The sequence below is a fragment of the Hylobates moloch genome, unplaced genomic scaffold (genome assembly GCF_009828535.3).
Source record: "Hylobates moloch isolate HMO894 unplaced genomic scaffold, HMol_V3 SCAFFOLD_16, whole genome shotgun sequence".
NCBI classification, from domain to species: domain Eukaryota; kingdom Metazoa; phylum Chordata; class Mammalia; order Primates; family Hylobatidae; genus Hylobates; species Hylobates moloch.
Genome location: NW_026652291.1, coordinates 59,442,956 through 59,466,816, shown reverse-complemented (window position 1 = coordinate 59,466,816; position 23,861 = coordinate 59,442,956). Strand labels below are relative to the sequence as shown.

The following is a 23,861-nucleotide window of genomic DNA, read 5'->3' as shown; positions in this document are numbered from 1 at the left end:
TTTGTGGTTTTTTTCTGTGTCCTTATTTATGAACTTGGTGCATAAAACCCTTCTTCATTTCTTTAGAAGACTGAGGCAGTTAATCCTTTATTGATCACTCACGATTATAACACAGGTGTTAAGCAAACACAGCGAAGTCTTTATGCCCGAGGAGGCCTTGGCTGTGACAGAGCTCCTGACAACACACACTCAGGCTGTGTCTCCTTGGTACTGTCCCGGAGGCTGCTGACTTTCCTTCTCACTGCCTCTAAGTAAAACTTCTCACTCCTGTCAGGTGGCAGGTGAAGACAGAAACTGACTCTAGGGCCTACCTTAGGCCGTGTGATCCCAGCAACTCAGAGGTCCTGGAGGGTGAATCCCTAAAGCTCAGCTAGGGATGGTAAAGGCACTCCAGCCTTCTCCATAGTAACTCCACAGTCCCCAGGTTTCTCTATGATTGGCTTTTTGGAGAAGCCAGAAAAGAAAAACCAAGAACCCCACTGAGGTGAACACATGATTGATTTCAGCTTCACAATTGAGTGAGACAGTTTTTGGGAGGCACATCAACCTGCAGGTATAGATGAGGCTGCAGATTCTTTTCCGGGGCTGCTAGAGTGGAGTCCTCTGGGGACCAGTGAGAGAAATGCATCACCCACTTTGTATTCTTATCTCTGTGGTTGGGGAAGAAACACTCACCAGGCCACAGAATGTGGTCACATGACAAGGGAGAGACTCAAGGCAAAGGGCTCAAAATGCCATGCCCCATTTTCCGTTTGTCAATAATCGGTGCTGTCATCTTCCTGTTCACATTGTAAGGTTTGGTCTTTTCAGGACTGCTTCCTTGCCGAACCCTCGCGTCCACTCCCCAACACACTTTGTGCTAATTAATGGCATTTCATCGCTTGATTTTGAAAAATGAAAGTGTGAACTAGTTGTGAAAGAGCTCTTAGCAAGATAAGAAAGAAAAAATGACTCCTTATCTCCCCAACCTACAGAAAAGCTGGTACGATTATGTCTTAAGAATGTGCATGAAAATGTTATTTCTAACAGAGGGAGTCCAGCAAACCTCCACACTCCAAATATTGGGCTCCCTGCCTACACGCAGCCCTTTGCTGAAATGTCACCTTCTCATTGTATCCCTTCTTGACAACCTGATTTAAAATTGTAATTTCTCCAAGCCTGCTGACAACCCTCTCTCTCTCCTCCCCCCGTTTTACTCCTCTCCACAGCAATTATCTCCATCTGACATATATTTTACTTATTTTATTTTGTGTTTATTTCCACTGAAATATCAGCTCCTGAGATTCTGAGAGCTGTGCTTCCATTGTGTCTAGAAAAGCGTCTGGCACATACGAGGTACTTAATGAATTGTTACTGAGTGAATGCTGCTATATTCTATGAAAGCGACTTTAATTTCCAAAAGACTGTACTTTGGGGTTTTTTTTCTTAATAATTTGTTGCCCTAGTAATACATTTAGACTGACATTTCTTTTTCTGAAAGTTACAAATACTTATGCAATTTTGTCCTTAAGCCAGAAAGATAATTTAAACTTTCTCTATTCTCCCATATGCATGCAGGTAAAAAGAAAACTTATGATTGTTAGATTTCTTATTTAAACATGGAGTTTGAGAACCTGGCTTTGTTTAAATTAATACAAGCAATTGCGTGTTGGCTTGACTTCCTTTGCCCTGTCACTGGGTCTTTTTTCCATCAAGTCGAGCATGCTGAGTGGCATGCTGTTTCACTGGCTGACGGCTGCCTTGGAGCCTTGGAGCATCCAGGGCACACCTTCAGAGAATCCCTGCAGTGTTTCATGCACTGGAACGTACGTTGTTACCACTCATAAACGTATGTGTTTGTGGATGTGTAAATTGCTAAAAAGCCCAAAAAGATCCAGTGGATTCTGTATCCCTGAAGAATACCAAAATCATTTGGTGGTGGTGGTGATAAAGTGAGAGGGAGTTAGGAATTGCTCTTTTGTTTAGGAAACTGTGTTATTGTGGCTTTTCATTGTGAAATAGCATGCCCCAGCAAGTCTGTTTGGAGAGAAGCTTTGCAAAATTCCTTTGTGAAATAAAACAGAAGTGTTTCGCTTTTTCTTTGACAGCCTCAGACTCAGGGCTGAGGCCCTTGGGACTCAAAAGAGAGAAAAGGTGGAGAAAAGAGAAAGCCTACTGTTTTCTTCATTTTGCCCCTGCTAACATCCAGTGTACTCAGGAGCCTCGATGTCTACTCTCCAAGAGTAAGTTATTTGGTGTTCCAGAGTACTCTATAATCAACTCTTTAGAAAATCTTGTTACAGTCAATAGCATTTTTTTAGTGGGTAGATGAGGCTTGGATAGAACATCTCAGAGGGCAGAGTCCGCACCAGCCTTGTACACCACTGTGTCCCTGGCATCCAGCTCAGTGCAGGGTACGTAGCACTCACTCATATGTATTTCATTCACTCATTCATTTAATACATTTATTGAGTGTCTGTTATGGGCCAAAGTTATTCTAAGTGCTGGAGTTAAAGCAGCGAACAAAACAGATAAAAACTCATCCCTGCCATCAAGGACCTTGTATTCCAGTGGAAAGCCAGACAACAAAGCATGAACAAGTAAAATATGTAGCACGCCAAATAGTGGTAAATGCTGTGGAGAAAAATTAAGCAGATATGAGAGATGGTATTTACTGAAAGAATGAATAAAGTGCTCTGACAAAAAAAAAGCTGTATAATCCTATCATTTCAATTAATATTTTAGGGTAATGTGTTGAATCGAAGAGTAGGAAAGGAGCCTTGATTCTGAGTTTGTTCACCTTGTCATTATGGAAAATTTATCACTGAATACGTATTGTTTAAGATACTGCAGTGGACTAAGACCCTAACTAAAGCAGAGACATTGGGTTAGAAATTAATTTCTGTTCTTTACACGGTGTCTCCTGCGCCTTAATCCACTGCAGTGTTTTCTGGTAGCTGTGTGCTCACTTTTGAATGCAGAGAACTGTGGCTGTCAGATCTCGAGCTCCACTGCTGCCTCTGTATAAGTGATAAGTCGGTGACAATGGAAGAGACAAACTTGCACACTTTGCTTAACAGCAAAGATATATGTGGGTGGTAAAGTCACCAACTCTATGGACCTAACAGAAACCCAGGGAATTTTTCTAGCTCTCATTATGCCGGCGCTGGACCCCTATAGTTTCCACTCCAGGCAAGCCCCTGAGAAGGAGAGGAAAAGGCAGTGAATCCATGAGCACCCCGAGACTCTAAGGGAGTCCAACAAGAGACTACCTTTGACAAGCATCAGAAGAAGGGAATATGTGGGCCAGTCTCTCATGTTTCTCATGGTGTACCCTGGGAGAAAAGCTGCTGACCTAGGGGTGGTGCTCAGGAGTGTGAGTGGCAGTGGGCAGGGGAGTAGTTGTCTTCCTTCAGTCAGGGGAGTGAGCCATCTCAGGAGAACAGCCTGGAAGCTGAAATTGCAATTGGTGTTTTAAAGCAGGGGAGAGGAGGCAGGGGGAAGGAGTTGAAGACCTCACTTACTATCCCTTCTTCTGGAAACTGGCCAAGGAGTCAAGAGCAATCTTTGCATGAGCAAAGATGACCAGACTTCAAGTACCTGCTCCCAGCCATCCCTTACTTGAGATGTTTGTTGCTATAGGTAACGTATTTCTTTAGGACATCCCGCAGCTCCCAGCACAGTATTCCAGCCAGGACAATCAGGCTTCAAGTCAGATCCAGATCCTGGCTCTGCTTCTGTAAGCAAGCTGTCCAGCTCTCTGAGGCTCAGTATCCTCACTTGCAAAACAGAAGGGATGATAATGACCTCACTGAGTTGTCATAGGGTAAGTGAGTCCATACCTGTAAAGTGGCTGCATTTTGTTGGTGCTCAGTAATTTAGTTCACTTTCTTCTCAATTATTCTTCCTTGCAGTTTGCTTTTTCTTATAATACATATTTATTAAATAGCTACTATACGCAATGCAATTTATTCACTTTCTCTAATTATATATTTTATGACACAGTGAAGGTAGAACTCTTATTATCCCCATTTTACAGATGAAGAGATGCAGATGATTTTAGAAGACAGTGTGAAGCTTATATCAGGATCACAAAATCTCAGAGTTAGAAAACACTTGAGAGGTCATTTGGGACCATTGTTCTGTTGTCCCAGTTTTTTGACAGATGGTCACGGAGTATCAGTTGGAACAGGTTTGGTGGTGAGGGCACAGCCCCTGTTGTCCCTTGGTTCTGACACATCCTGAAGGTGGCCTTCTCTATGGGTCCTGCATCTCCCCAAATTACATGCTGTGTCCTCTGGTGCAGCATCAAGAGTCTGAAATCTGTCACCCACCCTTACTAGCTATGCTACTTTGGGCAAGTATTTTAGGTTTTCTGTGCCTTGGGGTTCTCATCTGTAAAATGAGGACAAGAATAGAAAATAAATACTAAGGTTGTTGTGAAGATTAATCATATTACACACATTAAGTGCTTAGAGTGCTGCCTGGCACATAGTAAGCACTCAACAGATATTAGTTATTAATACAGAAGACATACAGTCTTATGGATTTGTCCAGATATTTTTCCCCCTCCTTCTCCTTAGAGACATTCTTCCCAGTCTCTGTTAGAGGGAGCCACTGGGGGTCTTACTAGGAATCCATCTTGCAGGTGTCATAAAACCATGGCTCCACAACTTTGACATCTGCATAACCAGTTTTCCAGATGTCATTCTTTTTCCAAATCATGATTTCAAACTGGAAGAATAATTGTATCCTCTCCATGTTGGAGATGCACTCCACCTTCTTGCCTATCATTTGTTCAAAGAAGGAGAATTAGATCTGAGGGGCAGGCAGTGGGCTTGATGAATCGTGATAGGCCCTCTCTTTAAATACATCTGGGGAAGGCTGGATCCAAACCCCTTCCAAGATCATGAAGCTCAGAGTTCTGTATCTGGATGGGGATTTGGGAACCTGACTTTGTCCAAGGGCAGAGCCAAGATCCAGGGCCTTGCAGAATGTTCAACCAAAGAAGCTGCCCAATGGTGTGGGGCAGAAAGGTAGAAGGCAGGTTCCAGGCCTATGTTGGGATCATGCATCAGGTCAGAGTGAGTGAGTTTGGGATGAAGAGTAGAGAAGAGAGATTTTCTGAAGGTTTAGAATATAGCTGTTTGGGGAGATAAATGATAAGAGCTCATGGGGGCAGTCATGACTAAAATGCATGGAACAATGACACATTATAACATATATATAAAACATGAATTATATATATATGAAAGTTCAGGCAGAATCATGAGAGGAGAGAGGATTGGGAAGACCCTTGGCGAAACAGTGAAAAGCCCTGACTGAAACAGAGTAAGGTGTGGCAAGCCCTGTCAGCCTCTTTGCACTTCTGTGGAAGACAGGATATTTGACTAGAGGGGTTTGTCGAAGAACATTTTTTGTAGACATTGCCTGAAATAGTCCAATGAAGCCTAAAAAATCCATTTTGGGTTTAAACAAATATTTTTACAAGTGTATTGAGGTATAAGTGATGTGAAATAAACTGTATACATTTAGAGTGCCTAATCTGATGAATTTGATATGCCTATACATCTGTGAAATCATCACCACAGTCAAGTCACTGACCATATCTATCACCACAAGTTCTTATGAGGCTATTTAATAAGGTAAGTGGTAGATTTTCTAGATGAGGACAAAAGGAAGGCTAATTTCTGCCACAGGTTCAGCCTTGGAGTAGAGAGTCCTGTCAATCATCTAAATCTGGAAGAACACATTGTTCAAGATAAAAGTGCAGTGTTAAATTGAGCTGTCCAAAGAAGGATAAGGAAGTGCCAGTGGAAGCAATTTTTCAATGTTTTGTTTCTAGCACATGTGGAAGTAAAGAGATAGAGAAGAAAGGGAGAGCAAAACACCACATCCAGCTTTGGCCCAATGTGCGAGGCTGCAGTGAGCTATGATCATGACACTGCACTCTAGCCTGGGTGACAGGGCAAGACCCCGTCTCATGAAAAAAAACAAAACAAAGCAAAACAAAATATCCAGTCAGTAATCATCTTTTCCTCTGGAACATGTAAATTCAGAGGCATGTGGCTGGGGAAAAACTGGATGTCACCCATAGATGTAAATCGTAAGGTGCCTCTCTAATCTATGCTATACTGTAAGCACTGTGGCTCTGTGGTCATATCTTTTATGAGCCTCCAAGAAAACTGTCACAGTAGATGCTACAATTCATTCCTTTGGCTCCATCTCTCCTCTTTTCTGACCCACTGGGGGCTGCCTATCTGAGCACCATGGGAGGGCACAGGCAAGCTGAGTGGCTGAGCCTGAAAGGTAGGAACATTAGCTTTCTCTGGTCCCTATTTCCTAAATTATTTATTCAAGAGAAAATCATGATCTTGTTGGAACTGCTGCTCTACATGGATGGCAATTTTTTTTTTTTTGAGATGGACTCTTGCTCTGTCTCCCAGGCTGGAGTGCACTGGCGTGATCTCGGCTCACTGCAAGCTCCGCCTCCCATGTTCACGCCATTCTCCTGCCTCAGCCTCCTGAGTAGCTGGGACTACAGGCGCCCACCACCAGGCCTAGCTAATTTTTTTTGTATTTTTAGTAGAGACGGGGTTTCACCGTATTAGCCAGGATGGTTTCGATCTCCTGACCTTGTGATCCACCCGCCTCGGCCTCCCAAAGTGCTAGGATTACAGGCATGAGCCACTGCGCCCGGTCAGTGGTTTTTGAGCTGTTCAGAAGTAGAGCTGCAGCAGGGTGGATGTCACTGGCACAGTAGTAAGCTCCTTCATCTCTCTCTGATGGTGCAAGGATCTTGAGTATAGCCAGGTCCTTTGCAATATCAATGTCACCTTGGAAATTGTCCTTGAAACCACGGCCATAGATGTCCTTTTCTCGGTATATGAAAGTCATTGTGTTACCTTGGGTCTTCCTGTACCAGTTGATATAGTAGTTACTGATCGCTTCTCCTTTCATGGAGCACCTGAGGGTGGCAGGGACCCCCACTGACACAGTCACTGTTTCGTGTTCAGGCACCAACTCAATGGCTGACATGACTCCTGAGAGAAAAAGCACAAGAGAGGGGCTCAGTGAGGGCTGGGGGCTGAGGTCATTGAGTAAGGAGCACGGTCCAGTAAGGAGTACAAGGTCCTGGGAGACTTGATGTTTCTTTGCTGCTGAGTCTTGCTTGGCCGAAGTTCTGGGGCCTGCCTTACCTGCCCAGAAGAGGGAGAGATGGATGAGGGAGGAGATCCTCTGCATGGCTTACTCAGGGGCAGCTCTGCCTCTCAACCACCTTCTGCCTGGTCCCTCCTCTGAACCAACACACTTGTGAAACACTTGTGACTGAGGAAGTCAGTCCCTATCAGCAGTTGTTTCATTCCCCAGAGAAGTCTACCTGATCACAGGAGGCTCGCAGGGCCTGCTGCCTGCTAATGGGATGACAGTGCCACCTTCAAGACCGATAGTGTGGTTCAGGTAAGTTAGGCCAACTGAGAGGAGATTAAGGCAGCTTATTTAATTGATGACAAGGTTTCTGCTTCCTGCCCTAGACGTTAAATTTGATATTGTTGTTCCAGTTTCAGATTAGATGTACATGTTAGACACTATGTGGTGATGTTAATCGTTAATACCAAGAAGAATTATTGACATTTACAGCTGTAATCAAAAGAACCACCAAATGAGGAGATCAATAGTATGTGCACAAAGGCTCTGAAGATGTTGTAATGATTGTTATGTTCACTGCAAACTCCCTCTAGGCAAAATTGGATAAGGGTGATTTACCCATGTGTTAAAGAGCAATCCAATGAAACATTGTCTTCCAAATGTGAGCCAGAGTTTCCTGATCTTTATTGAGCTCATCTATCTTCTTTTCTGAAGGGTTCTCAGGTTACCTGTGTTAAATTACACAAAGCAAAATATTGTAAAAAACTTAGAAACCACCACTACATCCCAACTTATGACGGGCTAAATTTACATGGACTTCAAAAGAAGGGAGGTTAGGATTTTTGGGACCTCCACTTTTGAGTTTAAAGGTCAGTCTTTGAAATTTTGAAATCAAACAGGTAAATTAATAACGGGAACTAGAGAGGGCAGCAGAAGCTGGGAAGAGGGTCACTTGGTAAGCAAAAAGGCAAGAGCAAAGGTGGCATTCCATGTTGGAGGGTGGATGCAGGACTTACATTCTCAGGTTAGTGGAGGAAAGACTCACCTAAGCTTTCTTAAGTTCCCCAGTGTGACTGGGAACAGACTGCCCTGAAAAAAATTCAGATAGGAGCAGCTCAAGTTTCTTGACCCCATAGTAGTTGCTCTCCCCACCCACCTCTGCCTCACCTCACTTTGCGCAACTGCCCATCCTGCCTACTGCTCTTGGAGGACTATTAGCAAGTACTCAAGGTGGTCACGTTCTTTGATGTTACACATTATATCATCAGCACCCCTGTCCCCCAGCAGAATATAATGCTGTCTATAGCTCTTTGAAAGTTGCCAAGGTCAATCTGTTTGGACTTAAATACTTGACCTTTTTCTATTGGGCTGCTTAGTTCTGGGCACATCCTATAAAACCTAGTCATTCTTACTACATGCCAGGCCCTGAGGATTCAGGGTCTGCCACTGATGAATGGCAGACACGGTCTTTTCTTTCATGGAGCTTATGTTGCAGCATGAGAGCCAGTCATCACTTAATAATTTGCATAATTTATCCCTCCATTGCAGCTATAAGTATTCTGCAGAAGCAGAAGGACTATGGGAGCATGTTACAGAGGCCAGGTTTGGTCAGGAGGTCAGGGAAGGCTTCCCTGAAGAGGAAGTGGCATTGCAGTTGAGACCGAGTCTGTTTGCCTCTGCACATCCACTCTACTTCTTACTCTAAGAGCCTGACCTTAATTGGCAGCATCCACCAGCTCTCCATCCCATTTGGTTTGGTCAATGGAGACACCTTCAGGAGACTAGAGGGAAGGAGGAGAGTGCCTTCCTCCACTGGAAGCTATTAACTCCTCTTCCACAGCTGCAGGTTTCAGTAAAGGCTCCTCCCCTACATGCTTCAGGCCCGGCATGGCAGCGGTTCTTTGTTGCCAGCCCTGGGTGTTTCACCACCTTCTTTTTGGTTTCCCATAACCCTTCTGTATTGATTTCCTATAGCTGCCTTAACAAAGTACCACAAACTGGGTGGTTAAAACAATATAAATGTATTGTCTCACAGTTCTGGAAGCTGGAAGTTTGAAATCAAGGTGTCACCAGGGCCATGCACCCTCTGAAGCCTGTAGGGGAATCCTTCCTCACCTCTTCCTAGATTTTGGTGGTTTGCTGGAAACTCTGCTGGTCTTTGGCTTGGCTCGCACCTGCATCACTCCAGTGTCTGCCTGCACTGTCTCGTGGTTCTCTCTCCCTGCGTGTCTTTGTCTTCACTTGGATTTCATATAGAATGCCAGTCATATTGCATTAGGGACCCACCATACTCCAGTATGAACTCATTTAAGCTAACTACATCTGCAGTGACCCTATTTCCAAATAAGGTCACATTCTAAGGTACTGAGAGTTAAGACTTCAACATATCTTTCCTTGGGGGACACAGTTCAATCCGTAACACCTGTCCACAGCTTTGTAAAAGTCCCTTTTATTAAACTCTCTCTAATCACCCCGAGAGTGCCCTGTCTCCTGCTCAGACCCTGGCTGAAACAGGTATGGGGCATAGGTAGGGAAGTAACATTCTAAGTAACAAATGAGGACATGTATTAAAAAAGCCTTGAGGCAGAAAGAAGTATAGCGGGCTTAAAGCTGTATTAATATCAAAAGAGCAGTTAGCAGGGCTCAAATAAGCCTGTCTTTCTAGATAATTACTGTTGAACTATCTCAAATTATTAAGGAAGTCATTTTGAAAAGTCCCAAGAATGTGTATTATGTTTATGACTGTGATTTATATCTTCCACCGGTTAGAGGGAATTTTAAGAATTTATTGTTAATGGCCAAAAACAACCTTCCTCTAGGCCTGACTAAGAGACAGAGCTGGTGTGAACAATAAATCAAAGCCAGAGGTAGAAGACAGTACAGGAGAGGACAGGTGATGATGCGGTGGGAGCTTGGGGCAGAGTGTGGCTAGTGCTTCACCAGGTCAGGAGCAGTCAGCTTGGCCTGGGCCTGTGGCAGGACAAGATGGAACTTCAGCAAAAACACAGCTTGTCTCGGGGCGCCCAGGTGGAAGGCAGAAACATCCACCAGGGCTCTGCCCTAGGACTCAACCCTCCTCTAGCCCTGTGCAGGCTGTGTTCTTTGTGCTCCGTCATTCCTTCGTGTCAAGGCCAGCAATTAGGCCACAGCTTCCTTGGTCCTGCCAAGGGGATGTCTGTCCCTTCATGTGATTTCTAGGAAAAACCAATTTTTTTATACTCCGTGAAATAGGAGAAGATAACTCATAGGATTTCTGTGAGAAATAAATGAAATTATACTTGTAAACACTTGGCTCATTGCTTAACGATGTTAATTTTCTCCTTGTCATACAAATGATACCTGAGACTTGAACAGTTAGTAGGAGAGGCAAGAGTGTTTTTGGGGGCTTTATCCATTCTCCCCTATAATCTCCATCTCTCCAGAATGGAAGGTTTCCCATTGATGTCTTTCCCAATCTTATGTGCTATGAAAATATAGCCTCAAGGCAAGTTCCTGAGGCATCTTCCAACCAGGTTGCTGTCCTTAGCCCCTCCTCTGCAGAAACTCGGAAGCTGCTATTGCATGTTGTGTTGTATGATTTGTAAATCTGCCTCACGCATGTGATTTCGTCTGTTCTTATCTCTGGTGTAATCCCCCAAAAGCACCTGTTGAGCCCATACTGGTCTTCAAAAATTCTTATCGAAGTGAAATAATTTCTTCTGCCCACAGGATGTCTGATCTGAAAGCATGTTGTGGTCTGCTACACACAAGAGCAAAAGAAGAGCAGGAAGGAGTTCAGTGCGAAGACCATAGCCACAGGAAGAACACCAGCTCTTAGGGCTGCAGCTCTAAAGACAGGCCAGGTCATTGCAGGAACGTCTGCTCCCTTAGCCTTGCCAGACAGAGGAGGGTTAAGAAAGGAACTGCTGACCCTGATATGCAAACTGCCACGAGTGCTTCCTGCCTTTCTATCAGCATCAGATGGCTGTAAGGTTGATGTAATTAATATTTTATTTTCAGGGCCACGGTGCTGGTTGGGTGCACCAGACAAATCAACCAACAGATTAAAGATTGATGGAGAAAGCTACGTTTTGGGCCTCATTGGGAACAGAATGGAAGAGTTGAGGATGGAAGGGGCCTTTGCAAGTCTTCTGATCCATGTTTCAACCTTCATTTCTCCATAACCTCAAGGAGAGAGTTGCTTTTCCTGTTCTTCAAATGAGTTCCTTGAATTCACACTCTAGTTCTTTGAATTTGCACAGACTGTTGAGGAACAGGTGGCAGGGTCACCCTACCTCTGCTCAGACAAGCCTGGAAAAGAAAAATTTTACATAGAAGACTGGGCTGGAAGAGGCCTGGGAACTTGGGGATTCCCACTTCCACACTGCCCACTCTAGTCCTCAGGAGGCAGCTATGCTGCAGTGCAGACCACTGAATTCAGATTCTGGAATCTGGGTTTACATCTCACTCCTCCTCTTACTTGCAAGTCACTTACCACACCAGGCCTCGGTTTCCTGGACAATAAAATGGGGATGAAATTGTCCCATGTGGTTGTTGGTGGTCATGAAATTATGCACACGAGCACGCCTTGTAATCTAAGTTAGACCTGCACTAACCCTAACCTAGATTAGCTGACCAGGGTGGAAGGTGGGAGGGGCAGGCTTCAGTGTGTGACTTACCTAGAGGCCAAGGGGAGTCACCATGGATAGGGCAGCACTTGTTAGTCTCCTGCTCTCTCAATGTGGCTCTGAGAATCTCTGGGAAGAATTGGCTGGTTGAATTCTCAACTCTACCAAGAAAGGTGTGCTGGAGACCAGGGCCATAGACGTCTCCTTGTTGATGTATGAAAATCAGAAAGCTGTCTCGGGTCCTCTTTACCAGCACATGGTGTAATTATACATCTTCTTCCCTGTCAGTTGGCACTGGAAAATTTTGCTTCTTCTAAAAGGAAGAAATGTCTCTAGCTCTTGTTGCTCCAACAAGGTGTCTGGCTTGATTCCTAAAGTAAATAAATAAATAAGCAAATAGATTGATAGAGAATAAATACATCAAGGTAAAAGAAAGACAGAGAAATTAAAAAGCCACATCAAAGTATCAAGGACTGGGGTACCAGCATGGGGACCACCCTCCTTTTCAGTATTCCCACAAATTCTCCCTGGGACAACTTCATCAGAGGAGTCATTCATTCATTCATTCGTTCGTTCATGCATCTATGTGGCAAGCATCCTCTGGTTTGTATGGTGTTCTCAGTGCTGGGCTGGATCTGTGAGGAGGACAGTGATTTGGTCTCTCAGGGGCTTGCCAGACCCAGGGAACTACAGGGCCCGTGGTTCTGAGGCTCCAGGGCTGCTCTCAGCTGAGCTGTAGGAGGACAAGAGAGCAGATCTCCCCCAAAGCTTCCCTGGAGGACTGAAGCATTCTGCTTCTGGGACAGTCTCTTGGCCCTTTCTTCCACATCTCAACCTTCACTGTCTGAGCGACTGGCCTATGTGTTCTTGGGCTTGCTTGAGGACCTTGAGGAAATGAGTCTAAATTAGCAAATGCCCTGTCCTCAGAGAACAGCCTCATTAGTTGTACATGCAGTCTGGGCCCTTTCTCTTTTTGCTGCACATGGCAGCATCTTCCCCCTACAATGAGGCCAAGAGCTTGGCAGGGGTGATGTTGATATTTAGCTTCGGTCTGCTGTTAATCCTTCTTTCCCTTGTATTTGTGAATGCTTCTTTTATTTTTTATTGTAATATACTTATTTTGGATCTTAAATTTATACAGCAATGCAGCTGCTTCCAAGGAAGAAGCCAAAATGCCAATCTTCCATAAGACAAGAGCCTGTAGCCATGGCACAGGATCTAACAAAAAACATTACTGCGTTAAATGTAATTTTTAGCAGCAGTTAAGTGCCTGCTGTCATACTCTGTCCATATCAAGTGCCCTGCAAATGTTGATGCTGGATTAAAGAAAACACAAAACAAAACAAACATAATGGGAAGAGGGAGTAAGTAGAGTGGGCAATGAAAATTAAATGAGAAAAAGCAAAGTTAAAGCATGAAAAAAGGTTTAATGGAGTATTATCGAATTATCTACTGAAAGGACGGAGTAGAACAAACTAAAAATAAAAAGGCAGTATAACAGCTTAGATAAGAGGAATGTAGAGGCAGAGAAAAGCTGGAGAGGTAATTAGGACAATTACCTCCATGCAGTGGTTTTCAATCTTGGCCCCACACTGGGACCACCTGGGGAGTTTTAAGAACTACTGAAGCCTAGGTGCCACCCCCACAGAGTCGGATTTCATTAGTCTGGGGTGGGTTTTGGGCAACAGGATTTTAAAAACTTCCTTAGATAATTCTGATGTGCAGCCAGGGTTGAAAGCCACTGTGTAACAAAAAGAATTGTAGGACAGTAAAGGCTTATACACTGTTGTACTGAGGGGACAAGGAAGAGGTGTCACCTGTGACCATAGGGCCTGCTGTGGCATCGGGGTCGGCAGTCTTCTGCTCCTTGTCCTTTCTCTATGACCAGCACGGACCCCCCCAGCACCTTTCCTGCCTGGTGATTGCTCACTTCTTACAAACCAGAGGGCACACGGGTCTGCTTAGGTTAGCACCAACCATCTTCCTGTTCCCTTGATCTCTTTCAACAGTGCTGAGCACTTAGTGGGTGCTTAGTAAATATTTGCTAGGTGCTATCATACCTGGTGTTCTGGGTCCTTCTGTGCTAGATGAAATGGGCTAGGTCTGTGTTCTTGGTTCCTCCTCCTAATCCTGCCCTGACCTTTCAGATAGAAATTTTGTCCTATCCAGCTCCCTTCTGAGAGGTAGAATTCAGCTGGGGAGCCCACTAGCTGGGATTCCTTACATTGGGACATTACTGCGTGTGTGTGAGAGATGGAATCCAGCCTGTAGCGCACTGGACTCACAGAGTAATGGGTTCTTGCTATATTTCAACTTTGCATTCTTTTTCCCTTCCTTCCTTCCTTCCTTCCTTCCTTCCTTCCTTCCTTCCTTCCTCCTTCCTTCCTTCCTTCCTTCCTTCCTTCCTTCCTTCCTTCCTTCCTCTGTTTTTGTCTTACAATTCCCAGGCTCATGGCCGACCATACTAATCCAAGGAGACCTACCATTAGGAGTGAAAATGTATCCAGTTCCCTGAAATGGCAACTTGTTTTTGGAGGGAGATAGATTGCTTCCTGCTCTCTTGGAATTGCAGATTTCACAGTGAAGATTTGCTGCCCCAGGGAGAGCAGTGGGTGGAATGTAAAGTTATTGCTGTCTCTGGAAATCCTCTTTGATTTGTTCTGCTCGCTGGAAGACTGTGGGGGTGTGCTGGTCCTCACATAAAACTTGGAGAAGCCACGACACAGGTTTTCATGCTAATAATAGACTAATCCTATGTTTTTGTTGGTAGAAGCCCATTTATAAAAAATAAAACAATGGTAATTATGTACTTCCATTCAACAATATCCCAATAAAGAGGTAAAACTGGAAAAACCTGGATTGGGAGCAGATGGAAAATTAGTTTAAAGGGGCCCGAACAGGAGCCCCGCCCCCTTTGTAGTAGTCTCCGCATACAAGAAAAAGCACTTCCCGCTTTCCTCCTCTAAAATGGAGCAAAGAATTTTGCTGAAGCTTCTTGGTTGGGAGTAGGCTGAGGGGATAGCTCAGTGTTAGAGAGAGTATAAATGTTGTTTTCTTCTCCTTTGGTGGTGGACTTATGGAAATGTAGAGTGTTTAGTGTTTATAGAGAGCTCAAATTTTGTGGCTGGAATCATACTTCTGTGGAATTAAGATTTTATTACATAGATCTTATATTCCTTCAGTTGGCCGATTACCCCTGGGGCACCACAGGGTGGTGACAAGGGTGGGCCCTCCCAGAACCCTAGGGGAAATCGCTGCTTCATCTCCTATGGGGAAGCAAATAACTACCCTTCATCCTTCAATCCAAGGGAGAGGAGAAAGCTATAGGAGCATCTCCGGGAGTGAGACCCTCCCCCACTCCACCTCCAATGGGAGACAGTGAGATGACCCTATCTACTGGGGTGGGTCTGTGATGCCAGAGGAGGGGAGAAGACAGATGGATGGGGACTTGTCCTCTTTCCCTTGGGAAAGGGGTGGTGGGCCTGGCCCTCCATGCCAGGGGCTCCCATAGCCATTGACAAAAACTTGCATCATGCAACAGTTCCACAGGTACATCCCCAATTCTTGAGCTAATATACCTACTACTTTTTGCTTAGTTTTATTTCAGATGGTGAGGAAAAAGGAATGAGGCTGAAAGATTGCCAAAACATGGAGTCAGAGCTAACTGAGGAAACAATGGAAGAGGAACATGGAAGCACTGCAGGATACTTTTGGGAAGGCAGCTGTGTAGGTTTAAAAAAAAAAGTGGCTCAGAGTGTAGCTTTGGGGGCTAGAAAAGAGTTCCTAAACCATTAAGTGGGAAAGTGAGTACGGTATTTGAGTGGGATCTTAGACTTACAGCAGCTTGGGCCACTATAAACCAGTGTCCTGGTCATATCCCGGCAACCTCACCCACTATGCATCTTCTGCTGTCCCATTGCCATAACCTGCACGCCTCAGATATTCTTGCTGGTTATGTGGGGTTTATATTGAGTTTGGTAGTGTGTGGGGACTGGTAAAGGGGCAAGGACTAGAGTAAATACACTTTTTTTTTTTTTTTGAGATGGAGTCTCACTCTGTCGCCCAGGCTGGAGTGCAGTGGCACAATCTCGGCTCACTGCAAGCTCCGCCTCCCGGGTTCACGCCATTCTCCTGCCTCAGCCTCTCCGAGTAGCTGGGACTACAGGCGCCCGCCACCACGCCCGGCTAATTTTTTTGTATTTTTAGTAGAGACGGGGTTTCACATTCACCACAGCTAGAGAAGCCACAGTTCAGAGTGGTTGTTCTATAATCACCACTGTACTGCTGTGTTAAAGCCTAGTTTAGAATGCGAGTGCTGTTATATTCATCATGTATATGACAAGTTAAAGGGCTCTTAACATTGAGCTGTGTAATGAATGTTTAGTATGAGTGAATGAAAAGATTATTGAATAGAAATACAAGCTATCCAATTGGCAGGGCTCTAATTGCAAAGTAGTCTGAGCATGAGTTAGCACACATGCATAACTGAGTAGTGACTGTGGGAACTTGGGAAGTTACCAAAGGAGGGCAAAGAAAATACTACGTGCAGCAAGATTCCTCTTGCATGGTGAACAATCTCAGCATCTATCCCACTGGAATAACACTGTGAGTGGGATCACGGTGCATGACAAAGCATACGGTATCAATCTAGCCCATCAGCAGCGCCCAGGCTGTGGTGAGAAACCAGAGATGTAGTCTAACAAAAGATGCATAGGGAATGGCACATGCCAAGGAGATGGACTAGAAGAACCCAGGGAAAGAGAATTTTTGGAAGAGTCCATTGACAGACATCTCTCTGTCAGAACACCTTTTTTAACAAGATGCCAGCTCACGTCCCAGATTGGTGACCCAGAGGCTGAGCTGAGAGTCACAGCTGCAGCCTGCTCAGATAACTGTTGCCTTTATTGAAACCTGCTGTGTTCGCATTGACTCACAACATGGTTGGGGACTCAGCTGGACAGCATACCAAATGCCAAGCAGAAATTCCTAATGCCACCCTCTGCCCAGAGAGTCGACTCCTTGTTAATAAATATTATGGCACAAACTAGATGTTTATCCAGGGAAATGCAATAGGGAAGCAAAACTAGCAGAAAGGGAAAATACAGTCTAAAATGCCATGGCAGTTGGAAAATGTTTGTTTTCGTGAAAGAGATGCAGTTTGGTCAATTTCCCTCTGATTTTGACAGGTTAAACTCCTAAGTTTCAAGTATGTGGAGGCTAAGTCAAAAAATGTTTTAGGGCAAACAAGATGAGAAAAAGCAGCCTCTGTATATACACATGAGGGAGCTGTGCAAAGGAACCAATGTCCGCACTATAGTCAGGGCCTCCCTGTGTAGCAATCAGGAACCCGGACTCAGACGGATCATCCAGCACGAAAAGGCTCTTGGTGTTTCTCTAGTTGATACTTAGGTTCTATCGGTCCTCTTTTCTTCTAGGGGCATACGAAACCTTGGCTGATTTTGACTGGTAAAGGAGGCCTTGGGAGAGGCTTAGAAAACAATGGGATTAAAATGCAGAGGAAGGACCAGAAGTGCAGCTGCCACATGCTATTATTAGAACTGATGGTGAAACACCTTTCTGCAATCCAGGGGGCCCTCCTCTTCTGATCTCCTCTTTGGCCCTGAATCTAATCCTCTAAATGCTGAGGAGGCAGCATTATGTGGTTGAATTGTACTCTGGTTGGGTGGGAGCACTTTAGGCAAGCCCCTTGGCAGCTTCTTTTTGTCTTTTTATTTTAAAGTAGGGAATAGATGCAAGTGAAGGCTATTGTGAAGAGTAAGTCATCCATGGCTGTAACACGCCAGCATTGCCAGATGGGGTGCGGGAACGTAGGCAATTTATAAAACCTTTGCAGCAGCTGCTGTGACTACAAGGGATGATACTGGCTCGATTTAGCATTTTTAAACTTAAGTATTCACCTCATGCTAATGTATGTAGCTGTGTTCTCTCATTTGAGGTTGTTCATTTGGAAATACAGAAGGATGAGGCATTATTTCTTTAAATAAAATATTCCCTTTCATTACATCTGTGTCTCGGTGATCCCTACAGCAGAAATTCAGTTCAAACATTAAATTCAATAATCACATATTAAACAGTTACTCTGCAATGCACTACGGAAACTGAAGATGAAACAGACCAAGGATCCCCGCCTCGAGGGGTTTATAAATTAGGAAGAGGATGAAGGAAGTATGCAAACAATCATGGCAAAAGAGAAAACACATGAAATAACTCAAGAGTGGTAAGTGCTAAGGTGGTTCAATTAGGGGAAGATTATATCCTCAGAGGAGAGTTTTGCACTAGAGATATAAATTTGGGAGTCATGGGCACATATGTGAAATTAATGCTGCGAGAGTGAATGAGATCATCTAGGGAGAGATAGACAAGAGAAGACAGACCCAGGCAAGGGCCCTGGCTGCTTTAGTATTTAGAAGCTGTATAGTGGAGGAAGAGCCAGCAAGTAGGACTGAGAAGGAGAAGCCAGTGATGAAGAGGAAAATCAGCCAAGAGTGGCGTCTCAGAAGCTAAGCGTGGAAAGCATTTCGAGGAGGAATGGGTGGCCAGCAGTGTAGCTAACCACTGGGAGGTTGTATGATCACTGGCTATTTACTCATATGCTTGTCTTGTGTCTGTCTACTCTTATTTTAAACTGGTAAGTCCACAGGGCCGGGTGCATGTCTGTTTTGCTCACACCATGTACTCAATGCCTGGCACAGTACTTGGCACCTAGTAGGACTCAAGATAGATTTGTTGCAGAAAGAAAGGAAGGAACAAAAGACAGTCTGAAGTGTTTATACTTAATTCAGTAGACAGAGAGTAGTATCTGAATAGCATTTTCAGGTTTCTGACATTGAGTTTGGTCTTAGCAAAAAATGCAAGCCTTCTTTCTGAGGCCTGTACAGACCCATTGGCCTTATGCATAGCTCCTCTCAATGTCATTAGGTATCCTTCAGTCTGGATGCACAGAAATGAGGAAACAGCAGGAATCTATCTGACTGAATCCCGTATAATCCTTTGGGACAGTATTTGCCTATAGAATTTCATGAGTCTTAATGGCTGTGCCATTACAAAAAGAATTCTGTGATTCCAATCCCACGTTAAATAGGTATCTTTACAGCAGGGGTTCTCAGAACATTTAATGTGGTAATAAGAATTGTAAATATTAAGAGGAGGCTATTAATATGTAGCATTTGCCAAAATTATCTGATGGTGGAATTCTTTTAAATTGTGCAACCACTGTTAACATCTTGAGGGATGGTGACATTCTGAAGAATAATTGGGCAAACGTTGCCCCAGAAGAATTCTAAGAAGAAAAAAAATCATTTTAAATTCCTTTTTAGTTGACAGCAGGAGAAACTCCCCAGGATGGAGACAAATTACATGGGCGGAGTTAAAGGGTATGGTAGGTTATAATTATTATTCTGAAGTATTTGATCCTTCCTTCCATGAAAAAGGGCTATTGCCTCCTACCCATTGCTATGTGTCTTGCAGTCCCTTCTGTGGGAAAGGTGTGAGTCCCTGTCTCGTTGATTTTGTGCTTGACCATGGAAGGGTTTTGGCCAATGAATGTGAGTGGACATGATGTCTGCTGTGTCTGAGCAGAAGTTTTAAGAAGTATCTTGAGTTTCTGCTAGCATTTCTCTTGTTCTTTTTCTTCTGTCATAAAAACAGTGTGGAGGGATGTGGTGGCTCATGCCTATAATCTCAGCACTTTGGGTGGTTAAGGCAGGTGGATTGCTTGAGCCCAGGAGTTCGAGACCGGCCTGGGCAACATGGCAAAACCCCATCTCTACAGAAAAAAAAAAAAAAAAAAATCAAAAATTAGCCAGGCATGGTGGCATGCACACCTGTAGTCCCAGCTACTTGGGAGGCTGAGGTGGGAGAATCGCCCAGGAGGTTGAGGCTGCAGTGAGCTGAGATTGCACCATTGCACTCCAGCCTCTGGGCAACAGAGCGAGATCTTGTCAGAAAAAAAAAAAGTGTGTCTCAAATAGTGGCTTATCTTTCATCTTGGGCTCTGGAATGGGAAGCCAGGGAGCAGAGCTCAGCAGCCAGTTGGTAGTAAAAGCGGGAACAAAAAGTAAATGTTCATTGCTGTAAGGCACTGAGGTCCTGGCACTGTTTGTTACCACAGCAGAGCTGACTAATACAAAGAGGAAAATATGGAAGGGTGATATGACTATGGCAGCTGTTTTATTCCAGAGCTCTCAGAAGAGACACAACTTCAGAGGAGAAGCAGAAAGCTGAAGCAGAATGGCTCAGTTTACAGCTGACTCTTTTGTACAGGGCAAAAGTTTTACTCTTGCTCTGATTAAAAACAACTCCATAAATGAAAATGGTTCAATCTAGCCCAGATAAAGATTTATAGATCCCTCCGGTCTCCAGCTCCCAGCCCGAGCGACACAGAAGACTGGTGATTTCTGCATTTCTGCTTGAGGTACCGGTTTCATCTCACTAGGGAGTGCCAAACAGTGGGTGCAGGACAGTCGGTGAAGCGCACTGTGCGCGAGCCGAAGCAGGGCGAGGCACTGCCTCACTCGGGAAGCGCAAGGGGTCAGGGAGTTCCCTTTCCTAGTCAAAGAAAGGGGTAACAGACGGCACCTGGAAAATCGGGTCAGTCCCACCCTCATACTGCGCTTTCCCAACGGGCCTGGAAAAAGGCACACTAGGAGATTGTGTCCCGCACCTGGCTCGGAGGGTCCTATGCCCACGGAGTCTCGCTGATTGCTAGCACAGCAGTCTGAGATCAAGCTGCAAGGCGGCAGCGAGGCTGGGGGAGGGGCGCCCGCCATTGCCCAGGCTTGCTTAGGTAAACAAAGCAGCCAGGAAGCTCGAACTGGGTGGAGCCCACCACAGCTCAAGGAGGCCTGTCTGCCTCTGTAGGCTCCACCTCTGGGGGCAGGGCACAGATAAACAAAAAGTCAGCAGGAATCTCCAGAGACTTAAATGTCCCTGTCTGACTGACAGCTTTGAAGAGAGTAGTGGTTCTCCCAGCACGCAGCTGGAGATCTGAGAACGGACAGACTGCCTCCTAAAGTGGGTCCCTCACCCCTGAGCAGCCTAACTGGGAGGCACCCCCCCAGAAAGGAAAGACTGACACCTCACTGGGCCAGGTACTCCTCTGAGACCAAACTTCCAGAGGAACTATCAGACAGCTGAATTGGTGGTCTCACGAAATCCGCTGTTCTGCAGCCACCGCTGCTGACACCCAGCCAAACAGGGTCTGGAGTGGACCTCTAGTAAACTCCAACAGACCTGCAGCTGAGGGTCCTGTCTGGTAGAAGGAAAACTAACAAACAGAAAGGACATCCACACCAAAGACCCATCTGTACATCACCATCATCAAAGCCCAAAAGTAGATAAAACCGCAAAGATGGGGAAAAAGCAGAGCAGAAAAACTGGAAACTCTAAAAAGCAGAGCACCTCTCCTCCTCCAAAGGAACGCAGTTCCTCACCAGCAATGGAACAAAGCTGGATGGAGGATGACTTTGACGAGTTGAGAGAAGAAGGCTTCAGACGATCAAACTACTCTGAGCTACGGGAGGAAATTCAAAACAATAGCAAAGAAGTTAAAAACTTTGAAAAAAAATTAGAAGAATCGATAACTAGAATAACCAATGGAGAGAAGGGCTTAAAGGAGATGGAGGAGCTGAAAGCCAAATTTCGAGAACTACGTGAAGATTGCAGAAGCCTCAGTAGCAGATGCGATCAACTGGAAGAAAGGGTATCGCAGATGGAAGATGAAATGAATGAAATGAAGCGAGAAGGGAAGTCTAGAGAAAAAAGAATAAAAAGAAATGAACAAAGCCTCCAAGAAATTTGGGACTACGTGAAACGACCAAACCTACGTCTGATTGGTGTACCTGAAAATGATGGGGAGAATGGAACCAAGTTGGAAAATACTCTGCAAGATATTATCCAGGAGAACTTCCCCAATCTAGCAAGGCAGGCCAACATTCAGATTCAGGAAATACAGAGAACGCCACAAAGATACTCCTCGAGAAGGGCAACTCCAAGACACATAATTGTCAGATTCACCAAAGTTGAAATGAAGGAAAAAATGTTAAGGGCAGCCAGAGAGAAAGGTCGGGTTACCCACAAAGGGAAGCCCATCAGACTAACAGCTGATCTCTCGGCAGAAACTCTACAAGCCAGAAGAGAGTGGGGGCCGATATTCAACATTCTTAAAGAAAAGAATTTTCAACCCAGAATTTCCTATCCAGCCAAACTAAGCTTCATAAGTGAAGGAGAAATAAAATACTTTACAGACAAGCAAACGCTGAGTGATTTTGTCACCACCAGGCCTGCCCTAAAAGAGCTCCTGAAGGAAGCACTAAACATGGAAAGGAACAACCGGTACCAGCCACTGCAAAAACATGCCAAATTGTAAAGACCATCGAGGCTAGGAAGAAACTGCATCAACTAATGAGCAAAATAACCAACTAACATCATAATGACAGGATCAGATTCACACATAACAATATTAACATTAAATGTAAATGGGCTAAATGCTCCAATTAAAAGACACAGACTGGCAAACTGGATAAGGAGTCAGGACCCATCAGTGTGCTGTATTCAGGAAACCCATCTCACGTGCAGAGACACACATAGACTCAAAATAAAGGGATGGAGGAAGATCTATCAAGCAAATGGAAAACAAAAAAAGGCAGGGGTTGCAATCCTAGTCTCTGACAAAATAGACTTTAAACCAACAAAGATCAAAAGAGACAAAGAAGGCCATTACATAATGGTAAAGGGATCAATTCAACAAGAAGAGCTAACTATCCTAAATATATATGCACCCAACATAGGAGCACCCAGATTCATAAAGCAAGTCCTGAGTGACCTACAAAGGGACTTAAACTCCCACACAATAATAATAGGAGATTTTAACACCCCACTGTCAACATTAGACAGATCATCTAGACAGAAAGTTAACAAGGATATCCAGGAATTGAACTCAGCTCTGCACAAAGTGGACCTAATAGACATCTACAGAACTCTCCACCCCAAATCAACAGAATATACATTTTTTTCAGCACCACACCACACCTATTCCAAAATTGACCACATAGTCGGAAGTAAAGCTCTCCTCAGCAAATGTAAAAGAACAGAAATTATAACAAACTGTCTCTCAGACCACAGTGCAATCAAACTAGAACTCAGGATTAAGAAACTCACTCAAAACCGCTCAACTACATGGAAACTGAACAACCTGCTCCTGAATGACTATTGGGTACATAATGAAATGAAGGCAGAAATAAAGATGTTCTTTGAAACCAACGAGAACAAAGACACAACCTACCAGAATCTCTGGGACACATTCAAAGCAGTGTGTAGAGGGAAATTTATAGCACTAAATGCCCACAAGAGAAAACAGGAAAGATCCAAAATTGACACCCTAACATCACAATTAAAAGAACTAGAAAAGCAAGAGCAAACACATTCAAAAGCTAGCAGAAGGCTAGAAATAACTAAAATCAGAGCAGAACTGAAGGAAATAGAGACACAAAAAACCCTTCAAAAAATTAATGAATCCAGGAGCTGGTTTTTTGAAAAGATCAACAAAATTGATGGACCGCTAGCAAGACTAATAAAGAAGAAAAGAGAGAAGAATCAAATAGATGCAATAAAAAACGAAAAAGGGGATATCACCACCGATCCCACAGAAATACAATCTACCATCAGAAAATACTACAAACACCTCTATGCAAATAAACTAGAAAATCTAGAAGAAATGGATAAATTCCTCGACAAATACACCCTCCCAAGACTAAATCAGGAAGAAGTCGAATCTCTGAATAGACCAATAACAGGTTCTGAAATTGTGGCAATAATCAATAGCTTACCAACCAAAAAGAGTCCAGGACCTGATGGATTCACAGCTGAATTCTACCAGAGGTACAAGGAGGAACTGGTACCATTCCTTCTGAAACTATTCCAATCGATAGAAAAAGAGGGAATCCTCCCTAACACATTTTATGAAGCCAGCATCATCCTGATACCAAAGCCAGGCAGAGACACAACCAAAAAAGAGAATTTTAGACCAATATCCTTGATGAACATTGATGCAAAAATCCTCAATAAAATACTGGCAAACCGAATCCAGCAGCACATCAAAAAGCTTAT

General features: G+C 44.3%; 1 long non-coding RNA gene and 3 gene segments (V, D, J or C); 1 reads left to right on the top strand and 3 right to left on the bottom strand.

Moving 5' to 3' along the window:
* LOC131381433 (T cell receptor delta constant-like) overlaps positions 1-7,224 on the bottom strand; it is a 43,238-nt gene extending 36,014 nt beyond the window's left edge. The window contains 2 exon segments of the C gene segment in view: positions 6,727-7,022; positions 7,179-7,224. Coding sequence covers positions 6,727-7,022; positions 7,179-7,224 — 342 coding nt within the window.
* LOC116484549 (T cell receptor alpha chain constant-like) overlaps positions 1-23,861 on the bottom strand; it is a 544,481-nt gene that overhangs the window by 120,610 nt on the left and 400,010 nt on the right.
* LOC131381434 (T cell receptor alpha variable 41-like) overlaps positions 1-23,861 on the bottom strand; it is a 175,309-nt gene that overhangs the window by 59,742 nt on the left and 91,706 nt on the right.
* Positions 1-23,861, top strand: part of LOC116484561 (uncharacterized) — a 65,399-nt gene that overhangs the window by 2,888 nt on the left and 38,650 nt on the right. Inside the window, exons 2-3 of one of the 2 annotated variants that reach the window (XR_009210204.1) lie at positions 2,088-2,222; positions 10,837-12,134. The exons of the other annotated variant lie outside the window; for it this stretch is intronic. This is a non-coding gene — a long non-coding RNA (uncharacterized LOC116484561). Of the gene's footprint in view, positions 1-2,087; positions 2,223-10,836; positions 12,135-23,861 lie in introns of those variants that run through there. 2 annotated transcript variants of the gene reach the window in all.